This window comes from Garra rufa, chromosome 10 (genome assembly GCF_049309525.1).
Source record: "Garra rufa chromosome 10, GarRuf1.0, whole genome shotgun sequence".
NCBI classification, from domain to species: Eukaryota; Metazoa; Chordata; class Actinopteri; order Cypriniformes; family Cyprinidae; genus Garra; species Garra rufa.
In genome coordinates this window covers 19,500,057-19,527,487 of record NC_133370.1, presented here as the reverse complement: position 1 = coordinate 19,527,487, position 27,431 = coordinate 19,500,057, and the positions used below count along the sequence as shown (strand labels likewise).

Here is a 27,431-nt window from a genome sequence, read left to right as displayed (position 1 = left end):
TATCCCTGCTAACACTACACCCAATCCAAAATGTTTTTTCCTGCCGTGGTCTCATTCTCCAAGTCATAAGCAATATCATTTTTCATTCTTCAGTTTCAAGCTGGTGTATATATCGTTTATTTCTTTATTCTCACTGTCCATCCGTTTTATTACCTTAAGCGCACTGCGAATTTATTGACAATAGCAATTTTAAACCAATCTTACCATTTTGTGTTTAAATTAATGTGTTATATATTGCAAGTTAAATAGCTGAGTCTAAAACACATGCATTATTAATGTTGTTTTACAAAAGGCTTGAAAAAGAAAAATGACCTAATGCCTAAACTAAAGAGTCGTGTAACATTAAATGGGAAGGATGTGTGGAATGCATCTGCTCCGGCCAGCAAAGGAAAACTGCCAGTGAATGTTAAACAACGTTGTAGGCAACCATCTGAAGCACTACACAAAATCATCTGACCCGGACCTCACGTATATCTGGCTCAAGACAAAACAACAGTCAAGAAAAGTCAAAATCTTGACCACCACCTTGACAGACGCTCAGATGACCAAAACAATAAACAATATAACGTATATCCACTCTGCCAAAAATATTCAAACATTTAAATGCTTATTTGCTTCAAAAATAATCACACTAAGTTATTACATGTGTCACAAGGAGGAGTCAGAGACGTGCGGATCCATTTGCAAGGCTTTATTAGAATAGTCAACAAGCAGGAGTAAACGCCAGGAAACAGGAACAACGTAGGTAATCCGGGAAACAGTTCAATAATCAAGCAGTGGTCGCAAATGGCAGGCAGCAGGAATCAAAAACGGGGTACACAGTCCAGAGTCATACACAGGCAATCCAATCCAGAGAAACACGCTTAGAATAATGACCATTGGAACAATTAGACTTCGCAAGGTGGCTGTGTGTGAGAGTGGCTTAAATGCAGTCAGTAAATGTGAAACAGGTGTTTGCAGCAATCAGATCAGTGGGAAATGAGGAACAGATGTGTGCAGTGATTGGTGCAGTGGCTTATGGGGATTGTAGTCCATGAAGTGTGGTGCAAGAGTTCATGATGACAGGGAAGACCAGATACGTTACATAGCCCCTCCGCAAGGAGCGGCTTCCAGACGCTCTAACCACCTTAACCATCTTGAGGGTGGTGGAGCGGAGGCGGAACAGGGGGAGGGATGGAGGGCCAGGTCCATGTAGTGGTACTGGAACCACGAAATGAGGCGGAGCCGACGGAGGGAGAAGCCATGGAGGAGGAAGGGTTGGCTCCTGCATGGGGCCGACCGACGGAGGTAGAGCCGGTGGAGCCCGAGGCGGAACCGGAGAGTCGATGGTCCTGGGCGACACAGAGGATCCGGAGGGCCAAGGCGGAACCCAAGGCTCTGGCGACCCCGGCGGAGATGGAGGTCCGGAGGTACGCAGCGGAGCCGGAGTGACAGAGGATCGAGGCTGTGCCCACGGGAGGGAGGAGGTCCACAGAGCCGGCAGGACGGAGTGACGAGGCGCAGCCGGAGGAGTAGAGTCCAGAGGCGAAGGTGGGGTGACGACTGACCGGGGCGGAGCCGGAGAGACGATGGAGCCCGGAGGAGCTGTTGGGCCGACGGCCGACAACGGAGACGAGGGAGCACAGAGCCGGGGTGGAGCCGCAGGGTCGGAGGACCGAGGTGGAGTCCAGGACTCTGAGACTGGAGGTGATGGTGAGGGGTCCTTCAGTCTGGACACCGATGGCGACTGGCAGTCCCACGGCAAGTCCTCTGCCACGAAGGTGGGATGGGGGTGAGTAGAGGGACTATCAGGAGACAGAGGTGGCAGGGCTGGAGCAGCAGGGAGGGTGGGTGGGAACAGTCCATGCTTGAGCTCCGTGACCAGAACCGGGCAGACAGGAATCTCAGGACGACTGGATGTAACCAGCGGAGTCTCTGGAAAGCTGGGCGGAACCAGCGGAGGCTCTGGAATGCAGGGCTGAACCAGCGGATTGTCTGGAAGGTTGGGCGGAACCAGCGGAGTCTCTGGAAGGCGGGGCTGAACCAGCGGAGTCTCTGGAAGGCTGGGCGGAACCAGCGGAGTCTCTGGAAGGCAGGGCTGAACCAGCGGAGTCTCTGGAAGGCTGGGCTGAACCAGCGGAGTCTCTGGAAGGCTGGGCTGAACCAGCGGAGTCTCTGGAAGGCTGGGCAGAACCAGCGGAGTCTCTGGAAGACTGGGCGGAACCAGCGGAGTCTCTGGAAGGCAGGGCTGAACCAGCGGAGTGTCTGGAAGGCTGGGCGGAACCAGCGGAGTGTCTGGAAGGCAGGGCTGAACCAGCGGAGTGGAGCGGAGCTCTTGTGAAGCGGGCTCTGGACGACGCTCTTGTGAAGCGGGCTCTGGACGACGCTCTTGAGGAGCGGGCTCTGGAGAACTGGACGACCCCAGCGGAGATTCAGGAGGGCTGGGCGTCTCCAGCGGAGACTCTGGAAGAGCAGGCTCTGAGCGAGCGGTCACTGGAGGGCGCTCTGGCGGCGCAGTCACTGGAGGACGCTCTGGCGGCGCAGTCACTGGAGGGCGCTCTGGCGGCGCAGTCACTGGAGGGCTGGTTGGGAGACCAGCTGCTCGAACCGACAGCAGCGGTGGGTCCTCCACGCTAGAAATTAGCCTTTTCCACCCCGTGGTAAAGTGTGGCTGCTGTGGTTCTGGGCTAGCAGACCTCTTGTGCTGTAGCTCTTCTAGAGCTCTCACAGTAAGCGGAGAGCCGCATAACACCAACGCATAATTCATAAAGTCCTCCACCGAACACTTAAATTCCCCTCCAGGCAACAGCGATTTAATGGGTTCATTGAGTCCAAAGCGGAATAAGTCCCTCAGCCATACTTCATCATACAAAGGTACTTGAAGTGATAACCTACGAAACTGTAGTAAATAATCCTCAATGGGAAGATCTTCCTGTCGGAGGAGCAGAAGTTGGTCGACTGGGTCCATGTTGTGATGCTGGTGGTTGAATAAAGCCGCTGGATCCGGGTGTGGCGAAGTCTTCTGTCACAAGGAGGAGTCAGAGACGTGCGGATCCATTTGCAAGGCTTTATTAGAATAGTCAACAAGCAGGAGTAAACGCCAGGAAACAGGAACAACGTAGGTAATCCGGGAAACAGTTCAATAATCAAGCAGTGGTCGCAAATGGCAGGCAGCAGGAATCAAAAACGGGGTACACAGTCCAGAGTCATACACAGGCAATCCAATCCAGAGAAACACGCTTAGAATAATGACCATTGGAACAATTAGACTTCGCAAGGTGGCTGTGTGTGAGAGTGGCTTAAATGCAGTCAGTAAATGTGAAACAGGTGTTTGCAGCAATCAGATCAGTGGGAAATGAGGAACAGATGTGTGCAGTGATTGGTGCAGTGGCTTATGGGGATTGTAGTCCATGAAGTGTGGTGCAAGAGTTCATGATGACAGGGAAGACCAGATACGTTACAACATGAAACTGACAGCCTAAAAACTTTCTCATTTTGTCTGTTTTTGGCTCATTAGATTTATTTTAAGCATAAGGAGGTGCATTGATTTTTTTTAGATGTTTTTATCAATACTTTGATTTAAATGACAAAGCAAACATTACATTTTGTGTCAGTACGTCATAAATGGAATGAGGCATCAGTTTACTGCATCAGATTTGTATGAATGGATGTGCCGCATCCAATTTAGACAACATTACATATTGTAATGGGTTCTATCCATCTTATTTTCCAAAGCGAAAGTAAGCCGTTTTCTGTGAATGTGCAAAACTTTCAGTTGATTAGACACTGTAGAAGCAGAAGCAGTATTAATTAAGATATTAGCCTTGATTAGATATTGTTCTTGATAAGAACAAACATGAATGTTGTCAAGATTCTTGTCCTGGAAATCCTGGTTCAGTTTGGCCAACCACAAACCCATTTTGTTCCTCAGACAGATTTTTGCACTCTTCGATTGATGACACATCGTGAAAACACTCTATAACACCAGAAGCAAGACCCATTCAATTTAATGGAATATCCACAGAAGTGTTACTAGTAACGTTATCTGATTTCGCAGATAGTTTATTTATGAATATAAAAATGTTGACACTAAATCAAATTAGCTCTGGCCCTTTTTTAAATGATTTTGTTCTGTTTTTGAGCTTCTTCTTGTCGTCTGTTACTGTTGTATATGCAAGATGTGGCAGTTGGTCGGTGTAGAATTTGTCCCGCCCCTCCTCCGCTGTGATTAGACGGCTGACTACAAAGTGACAGTGATGAGCTCTGCCTTTTTTTATCCGAAGTTGAACATTCTTCAACTCTCGGCACCAGAGAAAAAAAAAAAAAAAAAAAAACGTGGGCTCATCACGCTCCTGACGTTTTTAAAAAAAGTGGTGCTCCCATTGAAAACAATTACATTGAAAAATTACTTGTGAATGCGGCCTTAAAAGTCCACAGAAGTGCTTTGAAACACGCCGCATTATTCTATGTGTTGATATAATTTCAACTAAAACAGGAAGACAGGGCGGGACTTATCAAGCAGTCCTTCTTTTAAAATAGCCAATACTGTTTTATTTATATCAAAGCTTAGGTTAGAGCCAATGAGCTCAGTAAAGCCGCATTTGACAGTGTATATCTCATCCATATCGCTATAAAATATACCATTTTGTGTGGAATTCAAATAGGTTCCGGTACGTTTTATGACTCGTGCATATGATCTGTGCTCTCACATCTCTGGGCCGGAGCAGTGTGTGTGTGCCACAATTCTTTCTTCCCAATGTAAAGCTTATTTACAGTGTCTGAATAGTTCCCTATTCCCTATATATCCGTCATTCACTGTACAGAAAATACTAATTCTGTGAACAAGTGACTGATTTCAGCCATAGTGTCAGCGTCTATTTATAGTGTGGGGGGGGGGGGACACTTTCTTGAGAGCATTTGATTGGACAAAGTTTGATGAGAGGCTTAAGATTCATATAAAAATAAAAATTCATATAACCTGAACTGACTAAACTAGTAATTTAATTAGGACTGTCAGTTTAAAGCATTAATTAGTTATTTAAAAATAACGCAATTAAAATATTTGAACGCAGTTAACGCACTGGCCCCGCCCCCAGACCTGCAGGCTACATCATCTTATATTTCATAGTTGACTGATGCGGGGCAACAACTCTATAAATGCAGTTATGACCTAAAATTTAAGATAATGGTGCAAAAATATATAAATATGTCTTGTCTCATCTTTACATATGTTACACCATATCACCACACTTGATACTTTCTCATTTAACACAACAATAGTTTTAAATAATATTTTGTGGGTATTTTCACAGTCAAACTTATTTTGCAATTAATTAGATTAATCGAAACATTATGTAATTAATTAGATTAAATATCGACTGACAGCCCTACATTTGCAATTCATTAGGTGTTTTCATCAACGCTTCGAAACATAATAGGAAGGACACCGTGACCTACTGTAATCCGATAATAAATATAAATGCCTATAAATTCAGATTGACTACTGCTCAGTGTCAGTTCAGGCTGTCCACTTTGAGGTATCCATCCTAAAATTCATTTTCCTGGCCTCCTCTCAAAGAGGGGTTTTAGTAGGCAACCCTGCTATGCTTTTGGGGAGTATCCAAAGCTTGATTTAGATTACATGAATTTATTGAAAACGAAACCCTCTGAGTCACTTAAAAAATATGTATTTTTAAAAAACACAATTAACCCGTAGCAACAGTTTCTGCGATGAGCGTTCGCAATCTGAGATACCAGAGAACAACAAACTGAAATCTTATCTGAAGCAGACGACGGAGGTGTCTTTTCACCTTACAGCACATAACATCAAGAAATGAAATCCCTAAACATCCGACTGCAAGGGAGGACGCACTCCACAGGTTGCCTGACCGACCACATCTAATGCTAAGTGAAGGATAGAATAAACAAAAGCTCCATGGCAACAACATGTTATTGTTTTGAGGCCCCATGTTAGTGCTGGCATCTCACTTCACTGAACTATGTGCCCCTTGATTGGCTCTCTCCAGAGATCCTAAAAGACTACTAATTATGTTCCCCTCCATTTCATTTCTAGTGTAAACCTTTCCTTTTTGTCTGTAAAATGCAAGCCGAACATGCTGAAAAACAAATTTGAGGTAACACATCACAACAGCGAAAGGCCGAAGGAAGTGTTTCCAGGTTTTTTTGTGTTCGCGTCCTGTCAACTCTTTCCATAATGTTAAGATGAAGAAACCCAGTGCATGCCCTGAGAGGAATCAGATGACCATTCTTCTAACCATATTTGCAGCAAGGAATGTGAACAGTGGTTCTTCGTAAACCTGTGGCATCATCTGTAAGGAGCTACACGAAATGGGGAAAAAGCTGGTTCGAAGCAGTCAAATAAATTGTACTTGATAGTAGCAGAGGAAAAAAGAAAACCCAAACAACCCCAACAGTCCAATGCTCAGAAGATCATAACGAAAATCAAAAATCAGCGAGATTCAAATCAAGACCAAACAACTCAAACAAAGAAGAGTTTTAACAGACTCTCCTCCAGAATCAAGGGTTACAAAAGCAGACTTAAAGTCTGCTTATGACTGGCCTTGGTGGTTAAAAATATTAATATTGACACATAAACTAAAGCATAACCTGAGCTGACCTCTTAACTTATCATCGGCCTATAACGGGAAAGACCTTCTGGATGTGCTGCAGAGCAACTGGAACATGTGCTGTGGTATAATTTATACTGAGTCTCCAATATAAAAGCAACTGTTTTGCTTGGTAACAAATGAGGGCAAGATGAGATGAGAGGGTCTGGCAGATATGAGGGGTATTTGACTATAATAAAACATCTCTCTACAGGACTGCTGCGTTCCAAAGTAGAATGAATAGTTCATAAAACCTGTCTGCTTTACTCTGAAACGATATTAAAAATGCTACAATCGGATATCCATAGAGGGAAAAAAAAAAACTTGGATATGCAACTGATGATAAAACTAGATAAATTATAGTTGGATTTTTTTTTTAATAAATAAATCTTAAATCAGTTATTCACGTCTCACACATTTGAATGGCACAGTGCGCTAAACACCGCTCCACCCTTTCGCTTTCAAGATACGTTTCCTGACAGAGCTAAAATCCAGAGAGAATTCCGATAAACAGTCATCCATTATTTTCCAAAACACTCGACTGTTAATTTCAACACTATTTTCGATTCCAGACTTCACACGACTCTCCTGCGTTACTTGTGTTGACTTTTAGCGAAGCCTGGTATGTTACTTTCGTCACATATCATTTGTGATTATTTTACAACTGGTTTAACGCATCCATCAGTTACATAACATCTTTTAAATTCCCTCCATCTAACTGACCTGCACACACACCGATAAGATCATTCATTTGCTTTGGCACCTCAGCACTACAATTGTCGATGAAGTCTGATGAGTTAGTGCTCGGGGTGAATTTAAACAGGATTCTGTGAATTGCGGGAAAGACTCTGGGGGAACAAAACCGGAATAATATGTTTTATGATCATGTATATACCACATTTTACAGTGGCAATGATATTTTCATTCGCTTTTATTTTTGTGATAAAAGAAGAACCGGTGAAAATCAATCTGTCAGCATGCTGTGGGAAGATGTGGCATGCAGTCCATCAACCATCGCGCTAAATGTTTCTCTTGGCCGCGGGGAATGTTAAAGATGTCTCCATATGAGAGCGGATGGTGTCGGAAATCCCTGACAACAAAATGCCTCATTACTGACGTAAATGTCAGGGAATGGGTAAACCTTACACAGAAAAAATAAAAATAGAAAACTAAATGACTTTTTGATTTCTTTACCCTTCGGATTGCGTTCATCCAGATCAGAATTCCTGCGTAAATGGCTTCAGACAAAGTCACTCTTGAGACATATTATGTGCTACTACCCCGACCTATTAGGCTTTATTTATACACGCTTTTAAAAAATGTTTCAATGGTTCACGGATTTCATTTGCGAGTTCCATTTTGGTCAAACGGCCCAGTTAATGGAAGAACACGTAGTTATGACTACAGAGATAGTGAAGAGCAAAACAGGTTTCCCTATCTACGCATGAAGCTCTACGACAATAATTGGAAACTTAAAAATCAACACCATCATCATTTATCACTGATTATAGTGCTCCCTGATCCTCCTGGACCACCTCTACGCTCTGCTGGTGGTTATCTGTCAGAGCGCTCTTTTTTCTACTAGATCTGACAGGAGGCAGATGTGAACTCTGCCGTTGGTTTTTACATCTTCCAGAGTGCAGCGAAATACTGCTGGCGTACACAAATCAAATCAGTACTATAATACAATTCTTTCATCTTTAATGGACCTTGATATTAATCACCCATATGCTTTTTTTTGTCAGTGGTACATCTTTTTAATATATACAACAGTATATATATATATATATATATATATATATATATACTGTATATATACATACACACAGTTGATGTCAAAAGTTTACATACACCATACACCCTGTTCAAAAGTTTTCATACGTTTGATTCTTAATACCGGGTTGAATGATCCACAGCTGTGTTTATTTTTTTAGTGATAGTTGTTCATGAGTCCCTTGTTCATTGTCCTGAACTGTTCTTCAGAAAAATCCTTCAGGTCCAAATTGTTTGGTTTTTCAGCATTTTTGTGTATTTTAACCATTTTCAACAATGACCGTATGATTTTGAGATCCATCTTTTCACACTGAGGACAACTGAGGGACTCTTATGCAACTATTAAAGAAGGTTCAAATGTTCACTGATGCTTCAGAAGGAAACCCAATGCATTAAGAGCCGGGGGGTGAATTTTTTTTGAAGACCACTAAACAAAAAACCAAAGCAGTGGATTGTTCAGGTAACAAAACAATATAAAAAATGGGTTATTTTTATAAATTCAACTATTAATTTCTCTTGTAGACTATATGTAAACATATTTTATATGAAATATCTTATTCAGGTTAGTACTAAATAAAAAAAAATAACATGCATTTTGAATGATCCTTCTTATTTTGGTAAAATAATTAACATTTTGCAAATTCTGCAAGGTGTATTTAAACTTTTGACCTCAACAGTATCGTATATGTACTGATTTTGTAACAACATTAGGGTGACAGAATCATCTAGAATAAGTGAGTATAAAATGTTTCATTGCACAAAATTGCATCAGAAATCAGAAGACTTCATGTAATCAGAAAGACGTCATATAATTGGCACTCACCTCACAGGACTGAATGCAGTGGATCTGTGCTGGATTCGGATGCCACTTCAGCATGCCAGTACAGACAATACTCTTTCAAAGGAAGAGAAATAGAAGAAGAGGAGAGGGAATTACTGCATTGTAAAAAATGACTTATTAGATTAAGTTCTTGTAGCAAATCCTCTTGAGAGGAAATTTGAAAATTGGGTTCCTATTTATTTCTTTTATTTAGACTTTTCCAGAAATCTAATAATATTTAATATAATTTCAAAAGACAAAAATGAGACATGGTGTCTACAAATAATATTGCACATCAAAATCTGATAACAGTGACATATAAAAAGGGTTACCGTTTCCCTCCTGTCTTTTCAATTTGAACAAATATTTCACTGATTTGACGTCTTCTCAGAATTGGAAAGCTGACCTGTTTCTAACGCAGAATTTCTGGAAATAAACTTGCTTATCTCTTATTCATCTCCCTCCTACTGTGACCTTTTCTCTATCATTCTTACCCAATCTGCAATACTTTGGACAGCATTCCTGAAAAGCAGGCTGTTCTTAGGGGTGCTGATGTATCATAATAAACAATGGGAGTCTGACACCTTCAGAGGCGTCATGCTTGACGTGTGGCATTTTAAGCGTCTCTTATAAAAACATCACACTGTAATCATTACTCTCACGAGCTGATATGACAGTGAGAGACAGACTCAACACTTTCACAGGGAGATTTCATCGGTGAGTTGAACCTGGTTTTGGAGCGAGAATCAAGGTAACCCAATCCAACTTATCACACTTATGTGCCAATAATGTGATTCCAATTTTGCGTCCAAACGTTTGGAAGCTCTTCTGTCTGGAGGCAAATAAGGTCCCCCAAACAAAAATCAGAGAAGTCAGCATTTGATAGCAGTCAAACAAACCTCATGTTCTTGGAACAAGAAAAAACACATTTCATTTATTTTTTTTATTATTATAAAAAAAAACAAAAAACGAGAGAGTCCACAAGAGAAAATAATGGTTGAATTTATAAAAATGACCTTGATGAACTTGTTCAAAAGTTTGCATACACTTGATTCTTGTAAATTGTAAATCTTTCAGGTCCCACAAATTCTGTGGTTTTTCACTATTTTTGTGTATTTGAACCCTTTCCATAAATGACTATGTGATTTTAAAATCCATCTTTTCACACTGAGGACAACTGAGCAACTCATATGCAACTATTATAGAAGGTTCAAATGCTTGATGCTTCTAAAGGAAACACAATGCATTAAAAGCAGAATAAGAAAATTGTACACACTTACTCTGTTCAAAAGTTTACACCCCTGGCTCTAAATGCATCATTTTTCCATCTGGACCATCAGTGAGCATTTGAACTTTCTGTAATAGTTGCATATGAGTACCTTGGTTGTCCTCAGTGTGAAAAGATGGATCTCAAAATCATACAGTCATTTTTGGAAAGGGTTCAAATACACAAAAAGTGCTGAAAAACCAAAGAATTTGTGGGACCTAAATGATTTTTCTGTAGAACAGCAGGCAGTTCAGGATTAAACAAACTATCACCAAACAAAAAAAAAAAAAAAAAAAAACAGCTGTGGATCATTCAGGGAACAACACAGTATTAAGAATCAAGCTTGTGTAAACTTTGGAACGGGGTCATTTTTATAAATTCAACTGTTATTTTCTCTTGTGGACTATATGTAAATGTCTTTTATGTAAAATATCTTACTCAGGTCAGTGCTACATAAAAAAACATGCATTTCATATGATCCCTCTTATTTTGGCACAATTTTGCAGATTCTGCAAGGTGCATGTAAACTTTTGACTGCAGATAAATTCTAATTAATAAAAACTGTTGTTTGTTAGTTCATTCGACCCAAAGCATTCCTACTAGTATAAACTGTAAAACTGAAAAAAAAAAAGTCCTAACAGAGAGTGCATAAATTCTTGAACTTGGAGTTTGGTTAAAGCACTAGAACAGCCAATGATATCAAATAACAATTTGTGGCAAACCACCTCACCTGAACCGTGCTGGGAAGCATCCAGTGTTCTACTGTATCTGCGCTGGAGCCATTGGCTAAAACCACAGGGTCACTCAAGGCCACAATGCATGTTGGGTAACAGACTGCACCTGCCATGGCACAAAGCAAGCTTTGCTTTAACCATCATTTGCATCTGTTGAATTTATTCATGTGAGCACATGAATAGCCAAGCTCCGGACTAGTCATCCATAGTTGAACAGCTTGGCAGGCTGGCACTCAAAAGTATACTACTGCATGAAACTGACTGTAGTCTTGCGGCCCAGGTATGTCTAGACCTCTTATTAGGAAAAATAAATGCAGTGGCCTAAATATACAGCAGAATAATGCAATTGAGAAAAAAAAATTGTAAGATGCATTTTAAAGGGGCAGTACACCTAAAAATTAAAATGTTGTCATTTCAAACCCGTAAGACCTTTGTTCATCTTTGGAACACAAATTAAGATACTTTTGATTAAATTCGAGAGCTTTCTGACTCTGCATAGACAGCAATGTTCAACACGTTCAAGGCCCAGAAAGGTAGCAAGGACATTGTTAATAACCCATGTGACATCAGCGTTTCAACCTTAATTTTATGAAGATGAACGAAGATCTCACAGGTTTGGAATGAAATGAGGGTGAGTAATTGACAGAATTTTAATTTTTGGCTGAACTATCCCTTTAATATATGTTCAGACAATGATTGAGACAATAATCATTGACTTTGCTAAATCCTTACCCACGTCAAAGCCCTCCTCACAGCTGTATTCCACCAGGTTAAGGTCAAGAGGAGGTTGGCACGGTCCCTCTATCTTCTTACACATAGTAAAATCCTCAGTCCATTTGCCATCTTTGGTGCATCGAATGCTGGACTGCAGGGACAAATGTATATATGTGTTTAATTACTGCAGAGTTTAGGAATACACATATAGAGTTGGTCTACGAAGTGCTACAATACCCTTTCTGTTGGATCGGGACACTGTAGAGTGCAGATACTATCGAAGTCCAAATTGTTGGTGCAGGTGTACATGCCCTCAAACATCAGCGGGAGAGGAGGGCATGTGACAGGTGAACAGCTGCCCTCTTGCCACATCCCACCCTCCAAACACTCCAACCTCAGAAACTTCCTGAGAAAAACAAGTCATTAGCATGAGGGGTAAAACAGTTTCACACACACATACCTACAGTATAATGCCTGCACAGGTCACTAGTCATTACTTTGGCTGGGTTTCAAAATCTAGCAAGCTGACTTACTATCTTAAGTTCTACACTACTAGATTTTTTAATGTTTACGAAAGAAGTCTCTTGTGCATACCAAGGCTGTATTTATTTGATTTATAATACAGTCAAAACAGTAAATCTGGCCCTACCCTAAGCCTAACGATTATTGCAATTCATAACATATATTTTTATTTTCATATACTTTAAAATGTAGTGTATTCCTGTGATGGTAAAACTGAATTTCCAGCAGTCATTACTCCAGTCTTCAGTGTCACATGATTCTTATAGAAATTATTCTAATATGCTGATTTGGTGAAAAATATCACAGTATTATCAGTATTGTAAAAAGTTGTGTTGCTTAAAGGGATAGTTCACCCAAAAATGAAAATTTGATGTTTAACTGCTTCCCCCCAGGGCATCCAAGAGGTAGGTGACTTTGTTTTTTTCAGTAGAATACAAAAAAAGATTTTTAACTCAAACCGTTGCAGTTTGTCAGTCATATAATAGCAGTTAATGGGACCTACTGATTTAAGAGTCAAAAAACCATACACAGACAAAGCCAAATTAAACCCTGTGGCTCATGACGATACACTGAGGACTTAAAACACAAAACAATCGGTCGGTGCAAGAAGCTGAACAGTATTTATATAATTTTAATATAATTTTTTTGACTTTCAAAGCTGTGGGTTCCATTAACTGCTATAATATGACTGATAGACTGCAATGGACTGCAATATATATATATATTATTTTTATTTTTATTTTTTATTTTTTGAAAACATGGTAATATTTTTAGGATTGATTAAATACAAAGTTCAAAAAAACTATGGAAGCTTGTTTTTTACCACAGGATCAAAAATTTAAAAGGTAACTGCGATTTTTTTTATTTCACAGTTGATTTTTTTTCCTCGCAGTTCTGAGAAAAAAAGGCAGAAATGCTATATATAAACTCAAAACTGAGTATTATGAAATAAAACAGTCTCAATTATACGCCAAATCTGTAGCAGAAACAAACAAAAAAAAAAAGAATTGCGAGATGCAAACTCAGAACTGTGTTATAAACTCTGCAAGATGCAAACTTGGAATTATGAGAGAAAAAAAGTCACAATTGTGAGATTTTTATCCCATGGTGGGAATAAGCTTCCATAAAGTATTTGGCACTTTTAATGTATCCTTGCTGAATAAAAGCATTAATTAAAAAATAAAATAAAATAAATAAACTTTTGGTAGTGATGAATGTGGAAGCACTGAGAAGGGAAACAGCAGTACAAAAAGAGGATTTGTAAATATAAATGTCAGAGGATTTCGATATAAGCCAAGAGGAGATTGCTTTTCTTTTGCTAAACAAAGGAAAATTTGCTTCCTTTGCTCCTGTAAACACAACTTGGTTCTTGCAAGACATTCTCACCAGAATTTACGCTTACGATATGACAGCTAGCAGAAGCTAGAAATTACAGGTTATGAAGTTTTAATATGGATATGTTTCTTATACAAACACATCAATTCACTTGAGGAGGCCTTTATTAACCCCCCGGAGCTGCATGGAGTACTTTTTATGATGGTTGGATTTACTTTATTGGACTTCCATTGGACTATTGAATGTCAACAGCCATTCACTGCCATTATAAAGCTTGGAAGAGGCAGGACATTTTTAAATATAACTCTAATTGTATTTTTCTGACAGAAAAAATCATATACATTTAGGATGGCTTGAGGGTGAGTAAACCATGGGGTAATTTTCAGTTTTGGCTGAACTATCCATTTAAACACACCGTAGGTTCTCTGAATTTTTGCACAACATGAATGCAGCAGTTACTACGTTTCTTGAATGACATTCTTCTCCAGCCACAGGGGATTTCTTTACATCTAAGCCATGTGACAAACCATCTGGTACGACTAAATAGCCAATAAATCCTGAGGAAATAAATTGGGGTGTAGTGTTCATTGAGAAAGATCATACGGAAGCACAGGCTAAAACTACCTTGATAATAGCATAACACCTCTCTTTAGACCGTCATAAACCATTTGCTGAACCTTCATAATGAAATGCCTTTCAGAACAAACATGCCAATGGTCTTAATAAACAGGATCATTTAAATGGCTTTATGAGACACGCTGGCTATCGCTTCTGGTATTAATGCCCAATTAAAAGTAGTTAAAAGACACTGAGGTATTTTACCAGCCATTTTAATAACTCATAAAGACAAGGCAGGTGCAAACGCGAGTCCCCTCAGATGTGCTAAAATATGCTATATGCTATAGCTTGATTGGATGGAATACCAAAACAACACGCCATCAGACCATTCATCAAAGTACATTGCTGACTCCATTGCTGAAAGATATTTGGAAACACATGGAGCAAGATTTTGATCTTATTAGAACCATGTGAGCAAACTAGATGTTGGAAACAGATATTTTTCCTTCAAAATTTGTCAACACAGTAACCCATGCCTACAAATCAGTTCAAACCATACTGATTGTAACTCACTTTCTTGGCTTTTTGTTGAGCATGCCGCCAGTGACGTAATATCCCGGGTTGCATTTGTAGCGGCACACAGTTCCCACGTCATGCCCGCCTCCGTGACACTGAGGAACTAGAAGCGTGGCATTGGGTACGAAAGGAGGATTCGGACACTCAATCTTGCAGTAAGCCTCTGGGTATGACCACAGTCCATCCTCAAGACAAACCAATGTGTCACTTTCTCCTGAAAAACACATCCCAATGAGAAAATTCCATCAAAATGTAACAAAAATGTCTTTGAATGTTTTGAATTCTACCGCACTACATGAATTTTGTTGGTCGTACCTATGACATGAAATCAAAAAATAAACAGTGAAGTAGTTTTGTTAAAGGGAACCCTGGGTATTAAGACTTGTATGGCTTAATATAACGCAAACGATGTCTCTTACTGAAATATCTACTAGAAAACCCATGAAAGATTTACGTTATTTAAAAAATCCACATCGTTTTATACATATTATGGACTATGGGGGCGCCATTATTTTGATGATGCAAATTAGTTGCACTCTGTGAGCTACTGGTGCTACCTGTCACTATTTTTACCTCAATGTAACCCCTCTCACCCGGGTCCTACCGCACCCGCTCCGAGCTGGTCTCGAACCCGGGTCTCCGGCACGAGAGGCGGACGCACTAACAAGGAGGCTAAAGGCTGCAACCTCTAGCATCAGTCGCTAGTGCGTCTCTTGAGATCGGGGAGTGAGGTTTACCTGCACAGCACCTACTAGCTGGCCTCTGTTACACTCACCCCCCTAAACCTCACTCCCGTTCGGGTCACGGCACCAATGTAACCCCTCTCACCCGGGTCCTACCGCACCCGCTCCGAGCTGGTCTCGAACCCGGGTCTCCGGCACGAGAGGCGGACGCACTAACAAGGAGGCTAAAGGCTGCAACCTCTAGCATCAGTCGCTAGTGCGTCTCTTGAGATCGGGGAGTGAGGTTTACCTGCACAGCACCTACTAGCTGGCCTCTGTTACATCAACACAACTTTGACAATAAAATACTGATACAATGACCACAGCTACTGAAAGAGCTCACAGGTGGTGATGGATATAAGTGTAGGCTTAAACTAAATGCCATACCATTGATTTTTCCCTACAAGAAGTCTAAATGCGCCTTGATATTGAGTAAAATCCATGCCAAAAAACTCCTTTAGTGGCCCCGGAGACATAAGTATCGGCATGTTTACATGGCATCTAGGGTTTCTCGTCTCTGCCGTTTGTAAGCTCTTTCAGTAGCTGTGGTCTACTAAAAGCCTCAAAGGCTTCAGGGCTCAAGTGGAGAGAACAAAGACGCAGGTCTTTAGAAAATTTTATTGGTCCAAAAGCATCTTCCCATTCTTTTCTCCTTTTCTTACCGCTAGGAAAGCAGTGAAAACTTACATTGCTTTTCTTGTTGCCCTTCGACTGAAAATTGCAACCAGAAGCCGTGTAATGTGGCATCGTATCAGTATTTTATTTTCGGAGTTGTGTTGCTTTTAAAATGGCAGGTAGCGCCAGTAGCTCACCGAGTGCAACAATTTCACGTCATCTAAATAATGGCACCGCCTATAGTCCAAAATATGTATAAAACAATGTGAATTTTTTAAATAACATAAATCTTTCATAGGTTTTCTACTACATTTTTTAGTAAGAGACATCATTTACGTTATATTAAGCCATACAAGTCTTAAATGATTAGTTCATTCCAGAGCAAAAATTTACAGATAATTTAATCACCCTCTTGTCATCCAAGATGTTCTTCAGTCGTAAAGAAATGATGGTTTTTGAGGAATACATTTCAGGAATTTTCTCCATATAGTGGACTTCAACAGTGGCCGCGAGTTTGAACTTCCAAAATGCAGATTAAATGCAGCTTCAACCTCAAAATCGTCCTATACTGCCGTTTTACTTTTTTTGGTAAAAAGCATTTGATTTTGAAGTTGGAGGAGAAAATGAGATGGGAGGTTTTCAACATACCCTAACTGTATTAAAAGAGTAGAAATATTCATTTATTTAAGAAAATGACCAATCGTTATACAAGATAAGAACCTTATTCCTCAGCTGGGATTGTATAGAACCCTTTAAAGCTGCATTTAAACTGTGTTTTGGAAATTAAATTCCTGAAATGTTTTCCTCAAAAAACATAATTTCTTTAAGACTAAAGAAAGAAAGACATGAACATCTTGAATGACATTTGGATAAGTAAATTATCTGTAATTTTTTGTTCTGGAAGTGAGCTAATCCTTTAATATCTAGGGTTCCTTTTAAAAAATGAAAATTATGCCAAACTAAAGATTTTCTTTTCAATAATTTCTTTCTTAAAGTTTTATGTTTTTACTTTATCATCATATCAGGACAGTTGTTCTACCCTGACATTTTTACCTTAATGTCCTCCGAAAAATCTAAATAAATTTTAATACAGAGATCAAAAACATGTTCATTAAAGAAGAGGTGAAAAACATGAAAAACATTATAATTCATAATAAAAAAGGTGTCAGAACATTGACTTTCGTTGAGTTTGGAAATACAATACCTTTGCATAGTCAAACATGTTTTCCAGTAATATGAAAAGTCATATATTTAAAACATTTTTTGTTTCTATTAACTGAAAAGTGAAGTATCACACTAGTTTTCAATAAAATCTCATTGTACTATTATAGTAACATATCTAATTAGATTTTGTTGAAGTTCTAAAGCAATTTTATTGGTCAATAAAATATAATGATTCCTTTGCAAAGTTTTAAGGTGTCTGCTTACTTTGTAGCAGTGCTTAAATTTAGCTATACCAAAAATGGCTGCAAACTATGTTTTTCCAACATGCATGAAAAGTTCCAGATACTCTCACTAAGTACATAAATCACTGCATTACTTTTGTGTGTTTCAATTAAAGTCAAGTCATAAATAGATTTTAAAAACTCCCAAAGGAGCAATATAGCCCATCACTTTAACACACTACAGTGCAAGAACCTTGCCATCAAGACCAATAAGCATAGCTACTCAGTGATGCAATGTCCTGGACCTTCAGGGAAGCCACTGACCACAGACTGCTCTGCTCCCTGCCAAAGAAAAAAATTTGGACCGATCTATCAAAAGCCTGCATTAAAAACAAACAGTGCGAGTGTGAGGAGTGGCCCCTCGACCCCTGAGCCACCTTGCTTTAGTAGAGCTCCTGCTACCCAGAGGCAAGAGGGCCAAGTGCCAGCCTGCTCTATGCTGTCTGAAATGAGGGGCTCTCTGGGGGCTTCGGTAGTATGGGATGAAACACACTCTTGTTCTCGCCCACTTGCATGTTTCCTATCTCCACCTGTGTGATGTTCTCCTGCAGCTCGGGACTACTTTCCTATTTACACAGCCAGGAAAGAGGGCTGGGACCATAGCCAGACCGATGCACAGTTCCTGAATGAGTGCAAGAACAACACTGACACACAAATGACTATGTGCTGTATGCATATATAAGCACACACACACACACACACACACACACACACACATACAAAAATCTAAATATGTACTTTAGTACTATAAAAAAATGATTGATTGGAGTTTTCTAAACAACTGTAATTTGCAATCATTGTGGTTTCTCATTATGTGGTCATGCACAGCTTTAAATCACTATTTGCCTCTAAAGCAGAGAACCCTCAACACAACCTATAACAGCGGTGACAGCAAACAAATGAATATCACCATACAGGTATGCCAAAAAAGAGAGATGAAAATAATGACCATTAGTACATGCAGCAATGCTCAATATAAAAGTGTTTAACTATCTGAAAGTGTTTAACAACTAACTAATAATAATACTTTCATTATTATCTTGTATTTTAGTATTCTTGAGATGCCAATTTTATTAATATTTGTAATTTATTTTAGTTAAAGTTTTAAAGTAAATTTGTTGTCTTTTTGCCATTATGATTTTTTTTAATATGTCTATATATTTTATATTTATTTTTATTATATATAATAATATAATATAATATAATATAATTATGTGCTGTAATAATATTATGCACAGTTTTTTGTATTAATAATATAATAATTTTAAATCAATTTTATGTTTAAACAACAACAACTACTACTACTACTACTACTAATAATAATAATAATAACAATTTCATTATTATTTGTTATTTTAGTATTCCTGAGATACTAGTTTTATTAACATTTAAGTTTCAATTTTAGTTAAAGTTTTAAAGTAAATTTGTTGTGTTTTTGTCATTTTGATTAGTTTTGATTTCTATATATTTTGGTATTAACATTATAATAATTTAAAATCAATATTTTATGTTTAAACAACTACTACTACTACTACTAATAATAATAATAATAATAATAATAATAACTGTATTATTATTTGTTATATTAGTATTTTCAAGATACTAATATTTTTTAATTTTTAATTTTAATTTAGTTTTAAAGTAAATTTGTGTTTTTTTATTATATTTTTTAAAATGTCTACTAATACTACTACTTCTAATAATAATAATAATAGTAATAATCATTTCTTTTCTTTAATTATTATTTGTTATTTTAGTATTCCTGAGATACTAGTTTTATTATCATTTAGAATTTTTTGTTTTCAATTTTAGTTAAAGTTTTAAAGTAAATTTGTTGTTTTTGTCATTTTGATTAGTTTTGATTTTTGTATTAATATAATAATTTAAAATCAATATTTTATGTTTAAACAACAACAACTACTACTACTACTAATAATCATATTAATAATAATAATAATTTCATTATTATTTGTTATATTAGTATTTTCAAGATACTATTATTGTTTTATTAATTTTTTAATTTTTAATTTAGCTGAAGTTTTTAAAGTAAATTTCTGTTTTGTCTTTTTTTTAAATATGTCCATGTACATATATATTTTTAAGATAACATAATAGTTTAAAATCAATATTTTATTATTATTATTAATAATAATAATAATAATAATATTTTATTATTATTTATTATTTTAGTATTCTTGAGATACTATTATTGTTTTATTTATATACTGAATTTTTTGTAAATTTGTTGTGTTTTTGTTATTTTTGTAAAAAAAAATCTAAATATGTCTATATATAACTAAATAGAAAAGATAAATTAGTTGAAATAAAATAAGATTAAGGTTGTCAGGTTTTTTTTTTTATTTCAGTTCAATTTGATTTAGTTTCGAGTAACAAAAATGTTTTATGGTTTTAGATTATTATTAAATAAAATTTCAGTACAGTTAGTCAATTATTGTATGACAATACTGTACATATTATGTGTTTAAAGTAATATGTATGTGTTTGTTAGTGCTGGCGTAACTAGCAGTAATGAGTCAAATGGCCCCAAGAATGCCAAAAAGCACAATTATTTGTTGGATTTTTTCCAGTGTACATGGGCAAACACACAAGAAGGGCTCATATCATCCACAAACGTAGTGTTATTGACTTACAGTCTTATTATTTTAGAAAGGAAGCCCAAAGTCTCACCGAAACCAACACATGCACTGAATGTAAGGAATCCAAAAACCCTCAGGTCTCACACTGTAGCCCAGTTCCCGTCCTCACCTTGCAGGATCGCCGGGGCGTTACAGGAAAAGGTGCACTGCTTGCCGAATGTGGTGCCCCAGGGACACGAGAAGGAGGCAAAGTAGACATGAGACTGAGGAGGAGGGCCGCAGTCCACTGGCTGACAGCTCACTACACGGTCCCACACTCCATGCACACAAATCAGCTCGGCTTCTGTCTAAGGAAAGGACAAAACAAAAAAAGACAACCACTTACAAAGTCATAGTTTCATTAGACTCAAATATCATTTCTGAGGTACACAATTTGAGACAACGAACATAATTTTAAGCGTTTATGTTCTCCACAGTTACAGGAATATTCTGGTACTCTGCAAAATCCGAATAAACTAAGACATGTGGGTTCCTGTTCTTGTCTTCTAGAATTACTGGAGATGCTCTAGCCCATACACTGCATTTTAGCAATCCTCCACAATCATTTAATCAACTCTTTCACAATATGTGATGATTTGAAAAATGTAGGTCACAAGACTTACAATAAGTCGGCCACTACCTTCCCTTTTACGTTTGCAAAATGTTTCCTGCTCCAAAACAGTTGTGAAAAGTCAAACTATTGAATAAACACTGTGTATATCTGATATCACCCCAAGTTATCTTTGTTTGGACATGCGCACGTACTGTATAAACGGGCCTCCAGTTAAGGATTGAGCCAATATTCCTAGAAATCTGAATAAGACAGCTGGCATATGGCTGTAATAATTAAACTTTTGAATCATGTAAACATGTTTACCTGAACAACTGGAAAATGACTAATTCAATTAATATCAGAACATTCTTGTGCATGTGAACTTCTCTTCTTAGGAAAAAAATCTTCAGGAAAAGTAATTTGTTCTCATTTACTTTCACTGCTGTTTAGCAGAAACTGGATATCAAGGAAAAGTGATTTTTCTTTTTTATAGGGGTTACTGAGAAAGAGAGGCTGTTAACAATACTTGTACACACTTGGTGAGAAGGAAGGCCCTGGCCATGGAGAACTGTGAGCGTATATCCACGATGACAAGAAACAGAGCAGTGTTTGGAGTCTATGACTGGAGTACAGCGCACTGAAGCGTGTTCGACACTTAGAGGACTGCATGACTCAGTACTGCACAGCCTACGCACACATCTGAGTGAGAAAAACACATATTAAGTTAATTATTATTTGCAGACACTGACAGACATCATATCCACCGTCAAACATGATGGAACTGTTTTTGTTTTTATCTGTGTCTCCGTGTAAGTGTATGTATGTAAGATGCATCTGTCTTCATATATGCTACTGAGTCATTTATATGCTTATATTATTATATTACAGAATATTTTTATTCAGCTACAACACACTAAACTGATTAAAATAGTTAAGACATTCATTATGTTACAAAAGATTTGCTTTCAAAATATTTGCTATTCTAGGGTGACCATATTCTGAGAATCCAAAAAGAGGACACCCTCCCCAGGATGGGCTTGTTTTGACAATTGGGTCTTTCACGTCATCAGACAGGTACCTCAGAATAATGCCGGTGGGCAGTGGCTGCATTTAAAGTGTTGAATTAATGACGGTCAGTGAAATGAGGTAAAAAACCCGGACATTTTATGATATTTTACAAAATTCCCCCGGACATAATTTTATAGCCAAAAAGGAGGACATGTCCGGGTAAAAGAGGACGTATGGTCACCCTATGCTATTCTTTTGAACTTTCTATTAATAAAAGAATTTTAAGAGGAAAAAACAGCCGCACAAATGTTTTCAACATTGATAACAATCAGGGACATTTTTTGAACACAAAATCAGAATTAATAAAAAAAAAAAAAAAAAAAAAAAAAAAATTAAAATTTGTAATAATATTTATAATAGCAGTGTTTTACTGTATTTTTGAGTTCAAAAACATTAAAGGGATAGTTCAACCAAATATTCTGTGATTGATTACTTACCCTCATGTTGTTCCAAACCCAAAAGACATTCGTTCAGCTTCGAAACACAAATTAAGATATTTTTGATGAAATCCAAGAGCTTTCTGACCCTGCATAAACAGCAACACAACTGACACATTCAAGGCCCAGAAAGGTAGTAAGAACATCTATAAAATACTCCATGTAACTTTTCTGGGCCTTGAATGTAGTTACTTTGCTATGGAGGGTTCAGAAAGCTCTCGGATTTCATCAAAAATTTCTTAATTTGTCTTCCAAAGATAAACAAAGGTCTTACAGGTTTGGAACGACATGAGGGTGAGTAATTAATAACAGAATTTTCATTTTTGGGTGGACTATCCCTTTAACAAATCGTACAGATCCCAGACTTTTAGTGTTTCTATCATGTGTACATATGCAAATACATGTGTGTGTATGTGTGTGTCCTTGTAAGTCGTGGGAGACCCCACCCTCAGCGCACCCGGTCAGGGCAAAGGCGCTGAAGTGACAAGATGTACGCAATGCAACCGCCAACACTGCCACTTGAGGGGAGGAGAAGTTCAGCTGCACTGCTGAGGTCTGGTAGAACGGCACACTCAGGTTATGAGTCACATTCACCACTAGGGGGTTATACTGACATGACAGCTCGTATGAACCTGTGGACAAGCACACACAATGAAGTCACATAAAAAACACCATGTTTACAATCTTTCCCAATTAAATTAAGGGATATTATATGTTACCAAGCATGTGTTTTTTTCCGGTGGTGTCAAACAGTTCAATGGTCACCGTTTTCTTGCAATTTTCTCCATGCCAACTACCATCAAAGGCAAGGTAGATAATAACAGAGGCTGCAACACCCGGTCGCTCAAATCCAACCTGCAAAAAACAATGTTTTAGGATTATTAACTAATATATGTGAGTGGGCATGGATAGCACATAGATATACATGTGCCATAATTATGAAAGTGGTGGTAAAAAACGACTTTTTTTTTATTTCAATGAAATTTCAATGTACAGTATTTTTTTAATTACTATTTTATATTTTGTAGGGATTTGTATGGTACTAAATGTGACCCAAGACCACACAACCAGTCCTAAGTAACATGGGCATATTTGAAGCAATAGCCAAAAATACATTGTATGGATCGAAATTATCGATTTTTTACTAAAGTAGTTTCTAAGTAAAGATCATGTTCCTTGAAGATATTTTGTAGATATGTACCATAAATATATCATAAATAAATATATCATTTTTCATTAGTAATATGCATGGCTAAGAACTTCATTTGGACAACTTTATTTGCGATTTTCTCAATATTTAGATTTTTTTGCACCCTCAGATTCCAGATTTTCAAATAGTTGTATCTTAGCCAAATATTGTCCTATCCTAACAATGGAAAGCTTATTTATTCAGATGATGTATAAATCTAATTTTTTTTTTTTTTTTTTTTAATTACCTTTATGACTGGTGTTGTGGTGCAGGGTCACACATTATATTTATGGAACAGTCATGATCTATTCATTACCTGTTAACCTTTTTTTGAGTATAGACCAGAAAATATAACTTGCATCTTAAACTGCAGTAAATCTTAATTGCTTTGGAACACAGACGTAGGTTTGGTCTCTGTTTACAGAAGACACTTGGCAGATTATTTCTAGTGAAAAAAATCTAAAAAAAGTTGTGTTCCAAATTTGAGTTTGATATCACAAAAAATTGCTTTTATTGTGTTTTTATTTGAGTGCAGTGCCAAATATAACCTTTTCAAATCATGTCCATGATTTGATTTGATTTTTTATTTTTTGGTGTGTGTTCACACTGTAAGTGCCAAAACATTTAGCAAAGTAAAAAATTCTAATAAATCAAAACAAAACTTTTCAGTCAAAAATGACTGAACCACAGGGCTTAAATAAAATTATATAATTATAAATTAAAAATTTTTGGGAGCCATAATACTTGCACATTTTTATAATATTAAAGGTTACAATTAACAACAAAGCCCAAACTATTAAATTATATTGCTGTTTATTTTTTGATAAAATAATCATTAAAATGTGCATTTATTTTTTTAAATACTTAAAAAAATATTTTAAACATAAAAAATTTAAATTTAAAATAAATGTCTTTATCTTTTAAAATGTCATTTTTATCCTACAGAAATCATACTAATATGCTGATTTAGTGCTCAAGAAACATTTCTTATTATTATCAATGCTGAAAACAGTGGTGCTGCTTAATATTTCTGTGGAAACCCTTATCTTTTTTTTTATTGAAATTTGTTGATGAATAGAAATTCAAAAGAACAGCATTTATTTTAAATAAAAATCTTTTGTAATATTATAAAAGTCTTTACTGTTACTTTCCATTTATTTAATGCATCCTTTTTTATTAAAATTCTTGATTTCTTTAATAAAAAATAAATACAATCTTACTGACCCCAAACTTAAACAGTAGTGCATTTATTTCCCTTTATTTTACAAATTGTTGTTGTTGTTGTGTGCATTATTCAAGACTGTCAACAGAGGGGGATGTTAGTACTTTAAATAGCCCAATATAGATTGAATAATTTGTCTTTACACTTAGTGTTTGTTCACTAGCAAGTGTGTTTTTACCTTTAGCCAGACAGGCTGATCTTGAGCATAGTAGCTGTTTTGATGGACTGTACAGGGGCTCCATGCGTCATGAGCCACTACCTCATTTATGTCAAAATACTGCGACTTGCACATCTAATGAGAATATAAAAAGGAAAAGAATGTTTAATGTAAAAAAAATTTCATTGAAAACAACCATATCAGATTTGTTTTGTTCATTTGAGATGTTCAGTTAAAGAGATAGTTGACCCAAAAATGTAAATTCTGTCATTAATTACTCACCCTCATGTTGTCCAAACCCATAGGATCTTTGTTCATCTTCGGAATACAAATTAAGATATTTTTGATGAAACCCGAGAGCTTTCTGACCCTGCATAGACTGCAATGCAACTACCACATTCAAGACCCAGTCATGGTACTCTCATGAAGATGCGTCAAAGATTTAGACGGAAGAGAAGAAATTGTGAAATAAAGTAGCTATTTTTTTCTTTGTGCACAAAAAGTATTCTGGTAGCTTCATAACGTTACGGTTGAACCACTGATGGTGACCACACATGGAGCATTTTAATGATGTCCTTACTACCTTTCTGGGCCTTGAAACATTTCAGTTGCATCGCTGTGTACGCAGGGTCAAGAAGCTCTCGAATTTTTACCTACAAAAATTTAATTTGCGTTCCAAAGATGATTTGGAACGACTTGAGGATGAGTAATTACTGACAGAATTTTCATTTTTTGGGTGAACTATCCCGTAATTAGACAGATAAATCGTCATAATGGCTAATGAATTCTAAACAGGTTGTGTACCTGAGTGAGCACAGGCTCCCCGGTGACTTTTGAGGCAGGGCAGCTCTGGTCCTGATGCGAGCCTGAGGCAGTGGACGCCCACTGATCACTGAACCCCTGGGGAGTGAAAAAGCCACAGTCCTGGATGCTGGAACGTCTTTCGAACTCCTCACACACCCCGTCCCCTTCAAAAGCATAGCACAGGCTCGGCCGACCTGAGAGAGACAGAAAAAGCATGAGAGAGCGAGCACAAACTTATCAGAACTCCACTGCCAAGATGTAATTGTGTTTTCATAGCAAGTCAATGAGGCTCGGCTTCACTTATGTGTGAATTGAAAATAAAAAGGAACGCGATTCCACTGAGACGATTAAATAAGCGATCATACAAATATGCGGATGATGTCATGGCATATGAATGAGTTATGACAGAAGTGCACGTGGGGCTAAAAGGAGAATTAGCATGTCATTAAAGCGAATTCGTTAGAAAGGGACACGTGTGAATGACATCAGAATCTTGCATGAGCTCTCGTCTGAGAATGCTGCAAGGTAAGAGGAAGATGACTCATCGGTGGGAACAGCTTATCAAAGGCGAGGGGCTCAAAAGGGTTCTAACAACAAATTAAAAACACAAGCATTTGATTGGCCGTCTCGGCGGCAGAACAGCTGACCTAACCCACATGCCAATGCCAAAGGATTTAGTCCTAAGCTTTGTTGGTCTTTGCTTCCCAAATACGCTCGTGGAGATAATATATGAGAGCTCCTAATGTGGCATTAGAGTAAATATTGCAAAACAGCCATTCCCGAATGCCCTAAATCCACAAAAATGCGGTTACGAGCTACTATGAAAACATTGGGAATGTTTTGAGGCATGTGAGTCAGTCGCTGCTTCATGTTCGAATTAGACGCTTCTCATGCTTCACGCTCACAGAAAATGTAGCGCTTTCAGTCACGAAAACAACATTGACTAAATAGCTAAAGCATTTGCCTTTTTTCACCCAACATTTCCTGTGAGTTTTCCTTCCTTTGCTGCATTTACTCTCAATCAAGTAGATTATGTAACTATGGCGTACAGTTAGATTGTTAAGATTGTTATGAAGATCAATTGCAGCTTACGGCATACTGTACGTGCAATACTTTGGACCGTTTACAATAGTGTGATGATATAAAACTATGACAATATTGAATAAGATGATCTTGATTAAATGAAATACCACCGGCTATGTTACAGTAAATGACCTGAAATCCACAATTTGGACTGGATACTTTGCAATCTGGATTGAATTTTTGAATACATCTCCATATGTATTGCGCAAAGACCAAATTATCAGAGATCACAGACTTTGCTGTCAAGGAAATTACTCATAATTCACAACTGGAGAGTTTTTTTTTTTCTGGTCAGCCTAGAAATAAAAACATCATTAAGATCTGGTTATCTGCAACTCAGCAACAGTATTTTGACTGTCAATATACAGGGCTTTTGGCGTAAGTAGAATTTTATATTACATTTTCTATATGTGACCACAAAACCAGTCTTAAGTAGCACAGGTATATTTGTAGCAATAGCCAAAAATACAATCGATTTTTCTTTAATGCCAAAAATCATTAGGAAATTAAGTAAAAATCACGCTCCATGAAGATATTTTAGAAATTTCCTACCGTAAATATATCAAAACTTATTTTTTTATTAGTAATATGTATTG

The 27,431-nt window shown here is 37.5% G+C and overlaps 1 protein-coding gene across 1 annotated transcript in view; it reads right to left on the bottom strand.

Moving 5' to 3' along the window:
* Window positions 1-9,085: 9,085 nt before the first annotated feature.
* pappa2 (pappalysin 2) overlaps window positions 9,086-27,431 on the bottom strand; it is a 58,490-nt gene continuing 40,144 nt past the window's right edge. Inside the window, exons 11-22 of the mRNA XM_073849390.1 lie at window positions 25,753-25,946; window positions 24,970-25,083; window positions 23,100-23,235; window positions 22,838-23,012; window positions 21,412-21,574; window positions 20,453-20,630; window positions 14,902-15,118; window positions 12,151-12,319; window positions 11,932-12,064; window positions 11,196-11,305; window positions 9,202-9,273; window positions 9,086-9,103 (exon numbers count right to left, since the gene is read on the bottom strand). Coding sequence (XP_073705491.1) covers window positions 9,086-9,103; window positions 9,202-9,273; window positions 11,196-11,305; window positions 11,932-12,064; window positions 12,151-12,319; window positions 14,902-15,118; window positions 20,453-20,630; window positions 21,412-21,574; window positions 22,838-23,012; window positions 23,100-23,235; window positions 24,970-25,083; window positions 25,753-25,946 — 1,679 coding nt within the window. The remainder of the gene's footprint in view (window positions 9,104-9,201; window positions 9,274-11,195; window positions 11,306-11,931; window positions 12,065-12,150; window positions 12,320-14,901; window positions 15,119-20,452; window positions 20,631-21,411; window positions 21,575-22,837; window positions 23,013-23,099; window positions 23,236-24,969; window positions 25,084-25,752; window positions 25,947-27,431) is intronic.